The sequence below is a fragment of the Trichoplusia ni genome, chromosome 12 (assembly GCF_003590095.1).
Source record: "Trichoplusia ni isolate ovarian cell line Hi5 chromosome 12, tn1, whole genome shotgun sequence".
NCBI lineage: Eukaryota > Metazoa > Arthropoda > Insecta > Lepidoptera > Noctuidae > Trichoplusia > Trichoplusia ni.
The window spans coordinates 13,704,531-13,718,858 of NC_039489.1; the positions used below are offsets into that span (position 1 = coordinate 13,704,531).

At 36.6% G+C, this 14,328-nt stretch overlaps 1 protein-coding gene across 1 annotated transcript in view; it reads right to left on the reverse strand.

The window, feature by feature from the left end:
- LOC113499375 (homeobox protein Nkx-6.2) overlaps positions 1-10,831 on the reverse strand; it is a 44,466-nt gene extending 33,635 nt beyond the window's left edge. The window contains exon 1 of the mRNA XM_026879842.1: positions 8,667-10,831. Coding sequence (XP_026735643.1) covers positions 8,667-8,970 — 304 coding nt within the window. The 5' untranslated portion in view covers positions 8,971-10,831. The remainder of the gene's footprint in view (positions 1-8,666) is intronic.
- Positions 10,832-14,328: the final 3,497 nt, after the last annotated feature.

Below are 14,328 nucleotides of genomic sequence, written 5' to 3' on the forward strand. Positions count from 1 at the left end.
CTCCCCATTATGAAGAAAATAAGGAATATCGAAATTGCATAACCCATGTTAATTCATCAACAGTAACCAAATTTTATTTTAATAAGAAATAAAATCGACTTTATACCTACGTTTAGACCTTCTTTCATCTATGACCATTAAACAGGTCTAATGTACTCGTATATAAACAGCTTGTGCACAGCCCTACGCCCCCGTCTCAATTTGCGAGGGCTCGGCGGGGCAGCCCTGTTAACGTGCGCGCATCACCAGCCTTCTTTGGGACCAACCTTTTGTGGTGCCCCATGCTTTCGCTACAGCCTATAAGTATCTACGTATATATGTGTGTATGTTTGTTGGTAGTATAGTAAATTGAATTTAGATGATTGTGTTTAACTTAAAGCTGTCTATGTTTAACCTTGTTTCTATAGATATAAATAGCTTTGATAATTGTAAAAAAAATAACTAAGTATTCATAAAAGTCACCTCTCTGATTACAAAGACGCCAACTAAGTAAGAACCAAGTAAAACTTATCATCTATTACCAATACAGACACCAAATAGACAAATATGTTCAACACAAATCATACAACAACGACAGACAGACACCAAATCTGTGCTCTATCATCTACCCCCCCCCCCCCACTCCCGTGTCTACGGCGGCGTTCCTTACAGAGGAACGTCGGAAGGGGGGGGGGGGAAGAAACCCTCAGCTTTTAATTGTTGCGGGACTTTCTTGAGGGTAGTTTACAGTTAGGTTAATGTCTGTCACAGTTATTCGTTGAGTTGTCCCTGTTTGTAACTTAACCACAGGCTGATTGCCACCGCCTTCAGGAACTCAGTTTTACAACACTTTTGAGACGACGCACTTGAAACAAGTTTCGTTTGTGGTTTAGGCTTGCTCCGTTGGAGAGGCATCGTTAAACTTGAGATGAGGACTTGCTTTTTCAGTGATTGTGATATTGTGTCTAAGAAACTTGAGTATTATTGTTGGTTGATTTTTTGATGACGTTTTTTATAAAGCGTCTCGTATGCCTACAAAGGTATTATTCTCATAATTAAGAGATCGAATACCTCTCTTCATCCTTGAATCTTAAATGATGTACGCTTACCCAATAATTAAACTGAATTATTTTAACCTATTCATTTTCTTACGAATTTGTAAAATGACAAAGAACGTCTGCATTAACTCAACTCAACGCAGACATATCCCATCACATCTGACTAACATAAAACAATGGCCGCACGTGGTGACGTCACGCCTCATATTCATGGCACGCTCTCATAAGGAGGGCAATAATACGGCGACAGACGATGCGCGTGTCGTACAAGCGATCGCAGTAATATAGCGATACCGGAGCGACACGCGACACACCTGCGCGATAGATAACCGTAGGCCGGTTGCACGCGAGCGACTGGGTGGGTGATATGGAGTTGGTAAATGATACCGTGAAGTAGTTGCAGAGTCATTTTAATGTTTATTAATTGTAATACATGAAATGAAATATTTTATTACGTTAAAGTTATTAAAAAAAAACGTCTCCCACATCCAAAGTCGGCCTTGTTGATCCATTTTGGTGGTCTGTTTTTTGTGGCTAACAAACTTGATTGATTTATTCCAGAACTAGATGTCTAGAATTTTTAACCAGCCCACGTACAAAAATGAATGGTATTAAAACGTATTCAAACTGTGTGTCTACTTCTTAAAATAATTAATATTGTTTATGTTTTACACATAAGGACCACAGTCCACCACAGTCCTTACAAGGTAAAATTTGCATCATTTTGAAGCAAAATATTAACACACAAAAATAATAAACTGTCGCAAGCGTGTAGCCGCCCTTATCGACTACGCCAACGTCGTAGCAGTGACATTTGTTTGTAGCGTATCTCGTAGCGGCGCATCAAAGCTTCGTAGCACATTATTAAAATGCTACAGATTTTGTTTACGTTTGCTATGATAACACGCAATTGCGCCATATTGCATCAAATAACTTTGAGATTAAAATGCAATTTATTGATATGACTTTATACTTGTGTTTCACCTGTTATTTAGTGTGATACGAGTGTACGTTCAGAAAAAAAACTCTTTTATGTCTTCTGAATCACCCCACTAATCATAGTTTTTAACAGAAGCCCAAACTATCCTGTTTACCACGCTCGTTATTCCGCCATAAGCCTCGTTTTTGTCCACTCCCTCCCCCCTCCCCCTCCCCACCCCCGACTACGTCACTCTGATATCAGTTTGATAACTGTCCGGTTTTTGCCAACAACTTGCGGCCATCGCATATAATAAGGCTGTATTAAGACCACTTGTACTTCTATAAGGCTCTAGTTTATTCTGTATTGCTGTTCTATTGACAATTGTTATAGTACTTGAGTGTTGCTTGTGATTTTAGTTTTGTTTTACTTGTCTTTGTGTTGTTTTCTATGAAGCCGTGAGTGTTGACCCTCGCTTGAATAAATAAACTGTTATGTGAAGATTTGTGTTTTAAATTAGTTAGTCGATAATTTAAATATTGATTGTTATTTATTAAGGGCACTTGAGTCTTCAGATAAACCGGGTTTTCAGCAATTGAAGCAGCTAAAAATAGTCTTTTCACATTGTGTGAACAATGTCATGATGATGTCAATACTTTATATATTTTAGACCAGCCTTATAGCATTGCACGTATGTGTATAAATGAATCTAAGCTGCAAACAACAATCAATTTTAAGCTCCGAAAGACTGACTACATCGCTAGGATTGCGGCACATTAACCTTTACATACACGTAATGAGTAAATAAATACAAGGACTAAAACGTCTGCTCCCGATCCAAGTGATTTGTTTGGAAGTGTTCGCATTGTATGATATTATGATATAGCTCTGAAAACAACATAATACGTCGGCACAGCGCCGTAACAACCGTCACCTCATCGCGAAAAACAAAGATGGAGACCACCGGGGGGGGGGGGTCTGCCACCCCCCGCACCCCGCCTTACGGACAGGGCTGCCACCAGATATGGAAAAATGATGAATGAGAAATTATTATTAAATCTACTATGGCTGATCAAGTAACGTATGTTGTTATTTTATTAGTAATATTTTAACTCTTTTGACGAGTCATACTTGGTTTAAAAAACTTGGACGTATGCAATTATAAGAAACAAAGAAAATAGCCCAACAAAAGTTCAAATTAGATGGAGGCAATGGCCGTTATTATTAGCGCAATAAAAACCATAACTAATTTATTTATTTGACAACTATTTAGACAAATCCTTCTGTTTTAATAAGATCAGGCAATAAGTTGAGCAGTTGATATTTGTGTCAGCCCTACGGCAGGGTATATGTACGTGAAAATGTGCGGTGAGCGGGCCGCGGCGCGGTCGCCGCTCGGCGCGGATTATGTTATTTCTTAATTTAATTTCATTAGGCTCAGCCGGGGCCGGCAGAGATTGTGCCTTTATGTGCCACGCGGCGATGTTCACGCTCACTTACACTATGTATGTTTGTATTACACTAATATTAGAAAGCAGAGAGGCGTTAGGTTGTTTGTGCTTATTGTAACATACTTTTAATTTGAAGTGGTAATAAAATATACGTTTGTTTGTGGTGTATGCAGTTTATCATGTATTCTTTTACTAAAAATTTTGTAATATTTTATTATGTGTATTTCGCCATTTTATATTTCAGTAGTATTTGCTTTGATAACTCCTTAATTCATAGAATTATTACGAAACATGAATATAGTCTTATCACAAGATATAAGGTTGTCATATTATTCGTCAAGCTTAAATCAACATACATTTAATTAATTAACAGTACAACTGATGTTGTCCCAAGTGTTCCTGGGTTGCACAAAGTTGCGCTCCTATCTCCCTGTACGTCATTACGTAACAAGGAGCAGACACAAAACGGGTGCAACTCTAAAACAAAAGCGAACCAATTTGCGGCGGGCGTGCGGCGCGAGTCCGGCGTCACCCGGCACCGGCCCGGCCATCCGTTTCAATTACCATACCTCACCGTCCAACTACTAACAAAAACACATATTTTTTGACAAAAAAATACTTCGTTTAACTTTCCCACTATCGAATAACTGGACACAATTGAATGTTGCATCACGAAACGTGAATTTTAATTCCGTGCGACATATGCTGCTCCGGCCCGCTCCCACCCCCAGCCCCACGCGGGGGCAGTGTGGGGACACTGTAATTAAAAAAATGTGTGGCACTTCATTCGTGCGCGCCCAGTGCGACCGCAGCCTAATGCGTGCTGCCCCCGCCCTAACTAATTAATAATTTCCGAATGTAAAGATTTTTGGGGATTTTAATAACAATCTCTTAATGTTTTGTTTTGTACTTGTGTACGTAATTCTACAAGTTGTGTTCAGTGCTTAACTTTTGAACGTTTTTTAGATTGTTCTTTTTTACATTGCTCATGAATAATTGTCATTTATTTTACTACACAACAGGTGTCGCTCTTATTGACGTGATGATGATGGTGTAAAAAATTTGTTTGAAGGCACAGTTGAAATGATATTTTTTTCGTAACTTTTGTATAATATTTAAACTATTAACGGAACAACTAAACACCTTATGTCAGATAAAGTTTTTACTGCCTACTTATTTAAGATACCAAGAACCTAAAAGTAAGGCCCGTCTCAGTTCCCATTACATAAAAAGTACAATCACATAAAAAACTCAACGTACTTTATTAACAAAGAATTTGTAAACATTTAACATTAATATAGATAACCATATTGGCGAACAATTTAATTATATTGTATATTTATGATTGCGCGATACGACGGCCGGGATCGAAGTAATTGCGTCGTGTCAAACGTCAAGCACTCGACGCAACACATTATTAGCTGATCACTTATCGACTGATAGCAATATTATGTTATCATGCGGTATAATAACCAGGTCGGCGTGACTATCGCCGTGTGTTGGCTTTTTATTAAAATCTGTCGCGATCCGTGACGCAGTGACATCAAATGTTATTATATTTTGTGTGTTTTTAATAAAACTGATACGATGTAAGTGTATTAATCATAATTGATAGCAATAGCGGCTGACTTATTACATTGTTTTAATCAGCGTGTTGTATTGCGCCATCATTTTGTAACGCGACTGTACCTGTGTACTGTACCGAGTGCAGTATTATGTACTCTTGTTATCGCTTTTATTAACAGTTTATCTTATCGAATAGAAAGTTTAAACTCTCAATAAAATGTGAGCGGTTATAAACTAATTTTTATTTTTCTAATTAAAATATAATCTCTGAATTAAATTAAGATTGATTGATGATTAGGTATTTACGTCGTTTAAAGCTTTTGGAATATTAAGGGGAAAAAATTGGCAAATAACCTCTTTTCCAAACAACCTATCAAGTTCAAAACAATGCTCCCTTTGATTACCTAAACCCTTAACCATATTTGATTCATTTTTGTCGATTAGATACTTAGTTAACTTGATATCCATACACGAGACCGTATTTTGGCCTTAGTAACACACAATAAAAAGCCTCAATATTGAAATGCCGAGTGCAGCTGATTTATAATAAAGAACCCTCATTCATAAGTATTGAAAATATTTGCGACTAACCATGACATGACAACCTCTTCAAACATTATGAACCTCTCTGTAAGCCCTGCATATCGTCGTCGGCGGTATCGATTGTCGCGCCTCTAATTAACCGCTTATTGCTGTTCTCATTAATTGAAGGCTGTGTTCCCGAGACGCGACACTTGTAACCCCGCCCTGCCGCCCCGCCCGCCCTACCCGCCGCACTGCCTTACCCTTGTAAGAAACAATCGAGACGATTTAACGAGCCTTTTGAGTTTTATTGTCTTGTATTTAGTACCTTATAACACTGTTTGTGATGTCTTTTGACTTGGTTGGGTTAAATCAATAATTTATATTTTCCGAGATTAAATTGAATGTTTCAAACATATCATGGGATTGTAGAGAATTTGTTTGTCTAGTCCTGGATTAAAAAGCAATCAAACCTGCTTTACAACTTGAGCGTGGTTTATTCTATTTACAACTTTCGTACTGTAATTATGAGTCTTATAAAAATGTTCTGGAAGATTTTAATTACTCTCCAAAACTTGCAAGATCTTCAAAGTCTAAATACAAATTATTAACACATAGCCCGTTTTTAAGAAAAGTGATAATCTGCACATTGAAGTCTACTGAAATAACTATTGTTAAATGAAATATAATAATTCCTCTTCATATTGCACACTGATTCCGACTTCATAGTATTATTAAGCTATTCTTAACCATATCAATTAATAATTTATTTAATATTCTCACAACATGTCGTCAAGACTAGTTCCCTAGAAAATAGTCGTCAATCAAATCCTTCCATATTAGAATAGTATCAGGTAAATATTTCATATTCACAAAGGTGCCGACTATATATTTAAATATCTATATAAATTAAAACTTATCCAATCGAATCGATAACATGGCTTTTTTGTCGTAAATGTGAGTTAAAGGATTAAATAATTATAATTTATATACGATTCTGCTAAAGCATTAAAGAGTATATCGGCTGTGAATATATTTGGCGTGTTCATGTAAATGCGGAATTTCCTTCAATCTGGTATGACCAACACTAGCCTAGCGTCAATGTGCGTTCCGTGAACATCTATGAGAAGACTAGGCGGAATATTTAATCCAGGTTTTACGATAATTTTCTGCGTAATAGATTATTCAATAGGATACGCGTCAATACCTGAAGATTTATCTTCCGGTAGCTTTACGCATCTTAAAACATTGATATATTATTCGGAAAACTTATTTCATTTTGATTGTCATTGCAAAAAAAAACTCATATGAAACATATCGTTCCATTAAAATAAAACACGCTAAATTTAGGAACAACTTTACATAATTAAATGATTAATAAGTTGACATATCGACACGTCGACAGATTATGGGAAATATCAATTTACAATTCATAAAAATGCTTGCGAGAGAGAATCAATCGTTCTTGAACTAATTAATTAATTCTGAGAACAATTTTACGAGTATAAATTATTATAGATGATCAAAGAATGTTCAATCAATAAGAATATTCTTGTTTATATTTTGTTTCTTTTTTAGTCCTATTTTAGTTAGAAATAGATACCTTTAATTATTAGAACAATTAATAATTAATTCGTGTTCTGTTTCGCGTAAATTAAAACTTTCTTTTCTCAGAAGAAAAGCATGACACACATAGTCAGGATTTCGTAAATTCTGTATTAATCCTTAAATTTAAAGCATTCTACCAATTAAAAGTTCTTTATTTCAGATTCATTCATCGAAAACAACATGAAACCAATCCCAACAGTTGCAGTGAAAGCCTACCCCTTCCTCAATACCCACAAAGCCAAGTAAATCAAAGGCCAACGTTTAAGTTTACGGCGGAAACGTACGTGTAACAAAGCCTTAATGTCGGCTACGGCCCGCAAACTGCCCTAGGGCTATAAACAGGCGCAAAGGGTCCGACGGAACAAGCCCGACGGAAGTTCACGTAAAGGCTGTATTCACGTCGTTACGTTGTTACGTCGGTTACGTTGTGGGTGGAAGATTGTGTTCGAGTGAGTTAACATTGTAATTACTAGGTTTAATTGCTAGTTCAAATGTTTGTTATCGTATTAAACCTTTTGCGAATATGTTGAATTAATGAATATAAGGAAGTATAATCATTTAGTTAAGTACTACCTCGGTTTAATATTCGTATTCGGATTTATTTAAATAAGTAAAAAAATGAAATTGACTTCGGCTATTAATAATAAATTTTCCTTAAGGCAATCGATATTAAAATAAAAATTACCATAAGGGACAAAATCATAAAATGGTGTTACTGAAGCAATTATCAAGAAGATTAAACTTATGTTTTAACATCAATAAAGAGTATTAACATTAAAGTCATAATTATAAAATTCAACATTGCATTATTTTTATGTAAAAACGCATTAATTCAATAATAATTACCGGTCAAATCCAATTTATGGTAATTTGTTTGGTAATAAGATTTAGGCGCGACGCGTTGATGTCTTTTATACGACTACCAATTTAACTCGTTATTTGTATCCGCAATCAATAAAAACATTAATAAGCCAATTCAATATCACACCTTATAAATGCTACGGAACCAACTCATATGTCTTTAAATACTATTAAAGGTATTTTATGATTCAGTTTCATACATGTAATTCTAGCAGTAGCTAGTACCTTGTACTACTTGTATCCTATATTTTCCAAACGAACTCTCCGCAGAAGACTTTTGTTCAACTTATTAAAAACAATGAACCTAATTGCTTGTAATATGATGGTTGTTATACAAATGTTAAGTGAAACAATCTCTCAACTGTAATATCACTGACACACCTCCGGCGCCCACCGTAGTTACTCTTCGGAGTAAATTGTTCAATTATGTGGTAAGAGTTAAGTTTTCAGAAGATTCTCATAAGTCATGTCAAATGTAACTTTTTTATAACGGAAAATGACAAGAATGGTCGAAATTCTCAACACCTTAATCATCACCAAAAGGTTATTCTATACACAAGAGTTCCTTCGGAAGACCACACCTATATCTATGTATTGACAAACGTCCAACGAAGGAAATCACAAAAACAATGACATTTGACAGATGTAAGGAATGACCCAGTGCTGGTCTTAGACTATAGTAGGGAAAGCAAGTGTACTTACTGGACTGCAGGCGCTCGCGCCAGGCCATGGGGTTGGAGACGAGCCCCTGGAAGCCGGGCCAGTAGAGCGGCTTGTGCTGCAGGTAGTGCGCCATGCCGGCCGCCGCCGCCGCGAGGGAAAGGCGCGGCGCCAGCAGGCCGGCCGCCGCGCCCGCGCCCGCCGCCGGCCGCGCCAGGATGTGGTCGATGCCGTGCGGGTTGGCGGCCGGCGGCGGCGCCTCCGCCAGCGAGCTCAGCGCCGCCAGCGGGGCGAACCCGCTCTCCAGCCCCCGCGCCATCGGCGGCGAGCCTCGCAACTCCGACATGATCAGCTCACTGCATACACACACGAGTCGTAGCGAGTCACTCGGTCATCGCACCCTGCAGACAGTGCGTGCGCCCGCGAGCGCGACCCGACACCAAATGAAAAGCTCTCGCCGACGCTCAAGCTCGCAAACAGAAAAAAACCTGAATAGAGAACGCCGCCCAGTCAATCTAAACCTTATATCGCGGACGCCGCCCCTAAACCGAGCCGTCGCCCCAGAACTATAGCCGTCCCGCTCTGTCGGGGAGGAGAGCGAGCGGGACGGAGCACGTGTGGTGTTAACACGAGAGCGTAGATTTAACGAATCGCTATTTAATGGCGCTTCTTGTCTCTTTATAATTAAGTCGGGTGCAGTTTTTGCGGGCCGGCCCCCCTCCCTCGCCCCGCGCCCGCTAAAAACTATTGTACTGCGAATAATAAGCTGGAATGGTGGAGTTTATGCGTTCGGATAATAGCGGAAGGATCTCCGGTTATTTATGTGACAAATATTATATTAATTGACACACAAGCACTCGATTTGTTAAGAAATAAAACACCCATAGAATTAGAGCCATCTGCTGCGGCCGAGGGACAGACAACACGCGTGATGGATGGCGTGTAGTCTCAGACATCACACACCTCAGGTATAGCTAATGGTGTTGCGAATGTAGAGAGGAGCTCTATAAATCTATGTCTGATTTTTCGACTTGTTTAATGAAGCGCCAACTCAAGAGTTGAAATTACAAAAAATAAATTTATTATGTTATAACACGAAGAGGCTGCCTGTTTAGATTTATTACATATTATTAGTGCCGGCTAAGACCACATGGGAATTAACAAAACAATTATAAGTATTTATTAAGCTTTAACTTTAAAGTAAGAACTGGGAAGTCATATTTGTCGGAGTTAATCTTTGGACTAATGACGAAACTAGATCATTTTAAATGGACACCTTACACAAATATTATATTTTTAATAGTGTGAGTCTAGATTCTAGGAAACTAGTCATTTATCATTTAAGTATGTGTATCTAGGTAATTTTATTTCAAAACACTCAAAAAGAATCTTTGAATCTTCAGCCTTGTCTCCCCTCAGTTTCTCTAGAATTGTTGAATGTTTAAAATACCTAAGGTTGTTAAAAAAACCGACCTAAATATAACCTAAATACATATCAATTTTTTAATACCCTTATCTAAACGTCCCATCTCGATATTATTATCGTAAGTACACAAATCAAAAATTAAATTCTGTACAAATTCAAACCAGAAAATAATCTGCAAAAAAAACTACAATTACATATAATTAGTATTGGTATCACCCGTCTCATCTCCACAACAATAACGACTCATATCAAAACCTCATCATAAAGCCACACTTCCCTTTTCATTCCATTTTTAAATCCCAATGAACGACCCCAATAAAGATGGCGGAATTATAAACGGTTTTTAAAACTATTATTTTATAAATGGAACGCATCCTGTGTGTTAGGTCGGGGTATGCGCGGGCGCAGGATGCCAGGATGTATTAGGTGCTATTGTTGATTTTTTGTAGTGGTTATTCGTGTAATTAATTAGTATTTAGGTAACCATCTATTAATGTTGTAAATGGTTTTTATAAAGGTTTAAAAAATACTATTGATTTGTTAAGAACAGAACAAGGTGCTTGGACACGTTTCCAAAAAATGTATGGCTGTATTTACTTGACTGACTTTCGCTCTACATGTTGATCATTATTTATTATTTATTTTGTCTTCTTACCCTTTAATTCGCAGCGCTTGAAGATAGATTAGATAAAGCTATTTTATAAAGAAATGACTGACTTTGTTCTTAGTGCGTTGCTGCTACTATGTTCTGCTTTTTTTTTTGTTCAAATATTTTAACTACACAACCTAGGCCCAAGCTTAACCCAGTTGAATTTACTATTTAATAATCAAGGATACTCTTAAAAGAAAATAAACACACACAATGTTTCACTGCCAATTTTTCAATTAAAAATTTCAATTAAAGCTACCCAACAGGGGTTACAGAATGATTCTCACAGATTATAAGAAACATCCACACATCAATAAACTCGGAAAGAGGTCATATTTCAGAGTAGTTACAAGCCCTCCTTTATGAAAGCCTTATGTGAGTAAGAATTGGGTGTAACCGTCACAACATTAGATAAATATCTGAGCCTTGAGGACAATGGTGTCCCGGGGAGCGAGTCCGCCGGATGTGACCACAGGTGATAGTGCAAGCGGGGAGCGGTGGCATGAGCGATTGAGATTTATTTTTAGATTTTTTTATTGGTTGTTGGTAGATTTGTAACATATTAGCGACTATTTTGACGTTGCTTGTTTCCGGAATTCAGATGATTACATGGTGAAAACTCAGCAAAACTATCACGACATCCCGTCTCAAATAGAACCATAACTAAAGCATTTTCCTTTGATATGACTGTCGTAGACATTCTTCTTCATGTACGTCTAAAATCAAACGCAATCACAGTTAAAAATAAAGATGCATTTTTTTTTATTAATACATGTCTCTTTATTTCATGATTAATTATAATAGTACTTAAAGTAATACCCCTGTACCGCTGTCGCTGGCACCTCAGCCCGCGCTCCGGTCCCGGGTGCCGTCTCACCGCGTCAATTAGCCGACACCTTTGCTTTGTCGGCCTTTTATCGCCTGCCTATTACGCACATCTCATGACACACAACACTGAGCAAAAGTAAACTCTACCCTTATTTAAATAAAGTATGGAATTCAACATCATTCTTGTTGTAAAGGTATTTATTGACCAGAGATATAAATTGGTCTGATATTTATTATGTAAAATATTAATAACACCGTTACTAATGTTCAATTTAGATTAAGGTTTATGGCTTTGTAATCAATTGATTAATATTTCTGTAATTAATCTTGACTGTGAACGAAAATGTATTAATTTAAATGTTGTGCGTTAAGGATTAAATATTTCTATTAATGAGATTGTCAATGTAGTACCTACTAATACAATAAATTAGTTTTTAATATCCCGCAATAAGTACTATAGGTAATGCAATGTACTTGGGATCTCAAGATCCTCCAACAGGACCCTTTGCTACTGGGATATTATTCCTCGAATTCACTAATACAATTTTGGTTTTGAATTTCAAAAATAAGTATCGAATGACAAAATATGTTCTTTTATCAAGAACTTCAAAAATTATTCTCCCATTAAGCGCCTCTTCGTGTAATAAATCTATAATTTCTACTTAAATCCCATAATTTTGAGGAAAACAATACTACATTCAAAACTTTAATATAAATAGTCGCTACCATAAAATATTTTTAATGCAGACTTCATGAAAAACACATTTCACGAAAGTCATACAAAAATCCCACACAATCAAATAGCAGCATTTAATAAAAGAATCTCATAAGAGCCTCTAAACCGTAACACAAACACACTTACATATAATTTGGCAACATTTAAACGCAACTGCGGGCTCCACCATATTCGCCAACTTTAAAATGATCATAAAAAAATCATACTTCACTATGAAGGATCGACTACGGGTAATCTACGAATGGGAAAGAGACGACACGAGATAACGTGAAACAGATGATAAACGCCGCGACGTCATTGGTTGTTTGTGAAGTTTGGCCCCGCCCCTTTGAGTGGAGTTCCCCACGTGTTTTTGTTGCGTTCAGACGATGCCGAGCCGCGATCGAGAGCGGACGTGACGATGCTCTACAAAACTTTCTGGAGTTTACGTCCATATCAAGTATTTTATATGCGCAGGTGTACCTGATCGTGTACTGTTTACTAGACACGTTATTCATAACTGACTTACCAACTTTGTAATACAAAACTGGTACATAATCCCTGAATACGCTTTTTTTTAATTAGTCTAGATTTTTTTTTTGTCATTTTTTAATAAAAAAGAATCATAAATACTCATTAATGTAGCCGTAATCATCAATAGTTTTCCTCTATTTTCCATTTGTAATTTTTTGAAGCAAGCTCCAGTCACATTTACTGCGAAAGTATAATATTATTTCAATTCAACGACATTTTCACAGTCAGCTCTTTCGATGTCACGATTATAAACCGAAAAGGAATGAAATCAATTTTCCAAAAACGTAACATTTTTCTCAACAATCCCTGTCTCATCACATGATATCACCCTCCATTATAACATGATGTTGAGTTATTGGCAAGTGATATGTATGCACGGCTGCACTCGTCCGCCTCCCGGCTCTGCTCGGCGAGCCGGTCGCCCTTGTCTGCTGCCCTTAGGGATAAGTGCCCTTATTTAGATCAGCGTTTTGGTAAAACACCGTCAACTGTCTCGCTAATATCAATGACGAAACTCATAACTTTCTCAAGCACGATATATTATTTTGTAATTTGTATTTATTAAAATAACTATCAAGCAATTTAATTTATTGTGGGATGTCTGACCTTTTTTAATTTGGAAAATAAAGCTATAATAAAGAGATAGTTATTTTAGATAAATAGTTAACTTCCTAGGAATTTCTATAAAACCACCATTTTATAATCACAGACCTACTGAATAACTATTTAGATTTTTTTGTAAAGTAAAATATAAAATTGATTTAATTTAAATTTTAAGGCTTTTGATATACTTACATATGGCTCTCGCTATTTATTAATCATAACACAAAACTCAGCAGGACTTTACAAAATAAACTACATACAACTTTACTTATACTCATTCAATTTAAAATTATTTCTAACCAACTAACTCTCAAACTTAATAAATATTTAATAACAAAAATAGAATCAATCGCACAGCAACACTAAACAAACTAAAATTAAATCAGGCGACACCCTCGGGTTCCGTAATCCCATTATTTAGGGTTCCCCTCATGTTAAAAGTTGAGGATCGCAGCTATTGTCGTTCAATGTAATTATAACGGTACATTTACTCACAGTTTTGTAAACAGATTAATGAAATGGATAATTTAATTATTTGAAGTCATTTTGTGCACTTACACAGATACAATTTGATATCAATGTAATGAATATTACTTAAGTTTTAATGAAAGTGGGACGACGTGAGTTTGTATGATTATTTATTAAACTTACTCGTTGTCGCTAAAGTGCTTGGCATCCCTTATGGAATTCCACATTTATCATTATAACTTAACAGAAGAGTTAAAGCTGTTGCTTATACTGATCAAGTCTTTAAAGCGTTTAGGTATCATGAAGTGTAATGATGGTTCTGTGAAGTGAGTTGTTCTCGATCCTATTCAAATATCAGACCCAAAAATACAATAATTATTATCAAAACCATATTGACAAGTTAGACCGATCATCAACCACAACCCAAAGAGAAATAATCTAGAACAAAATAAAATAAAATAATAATGACGAACACCGTGAG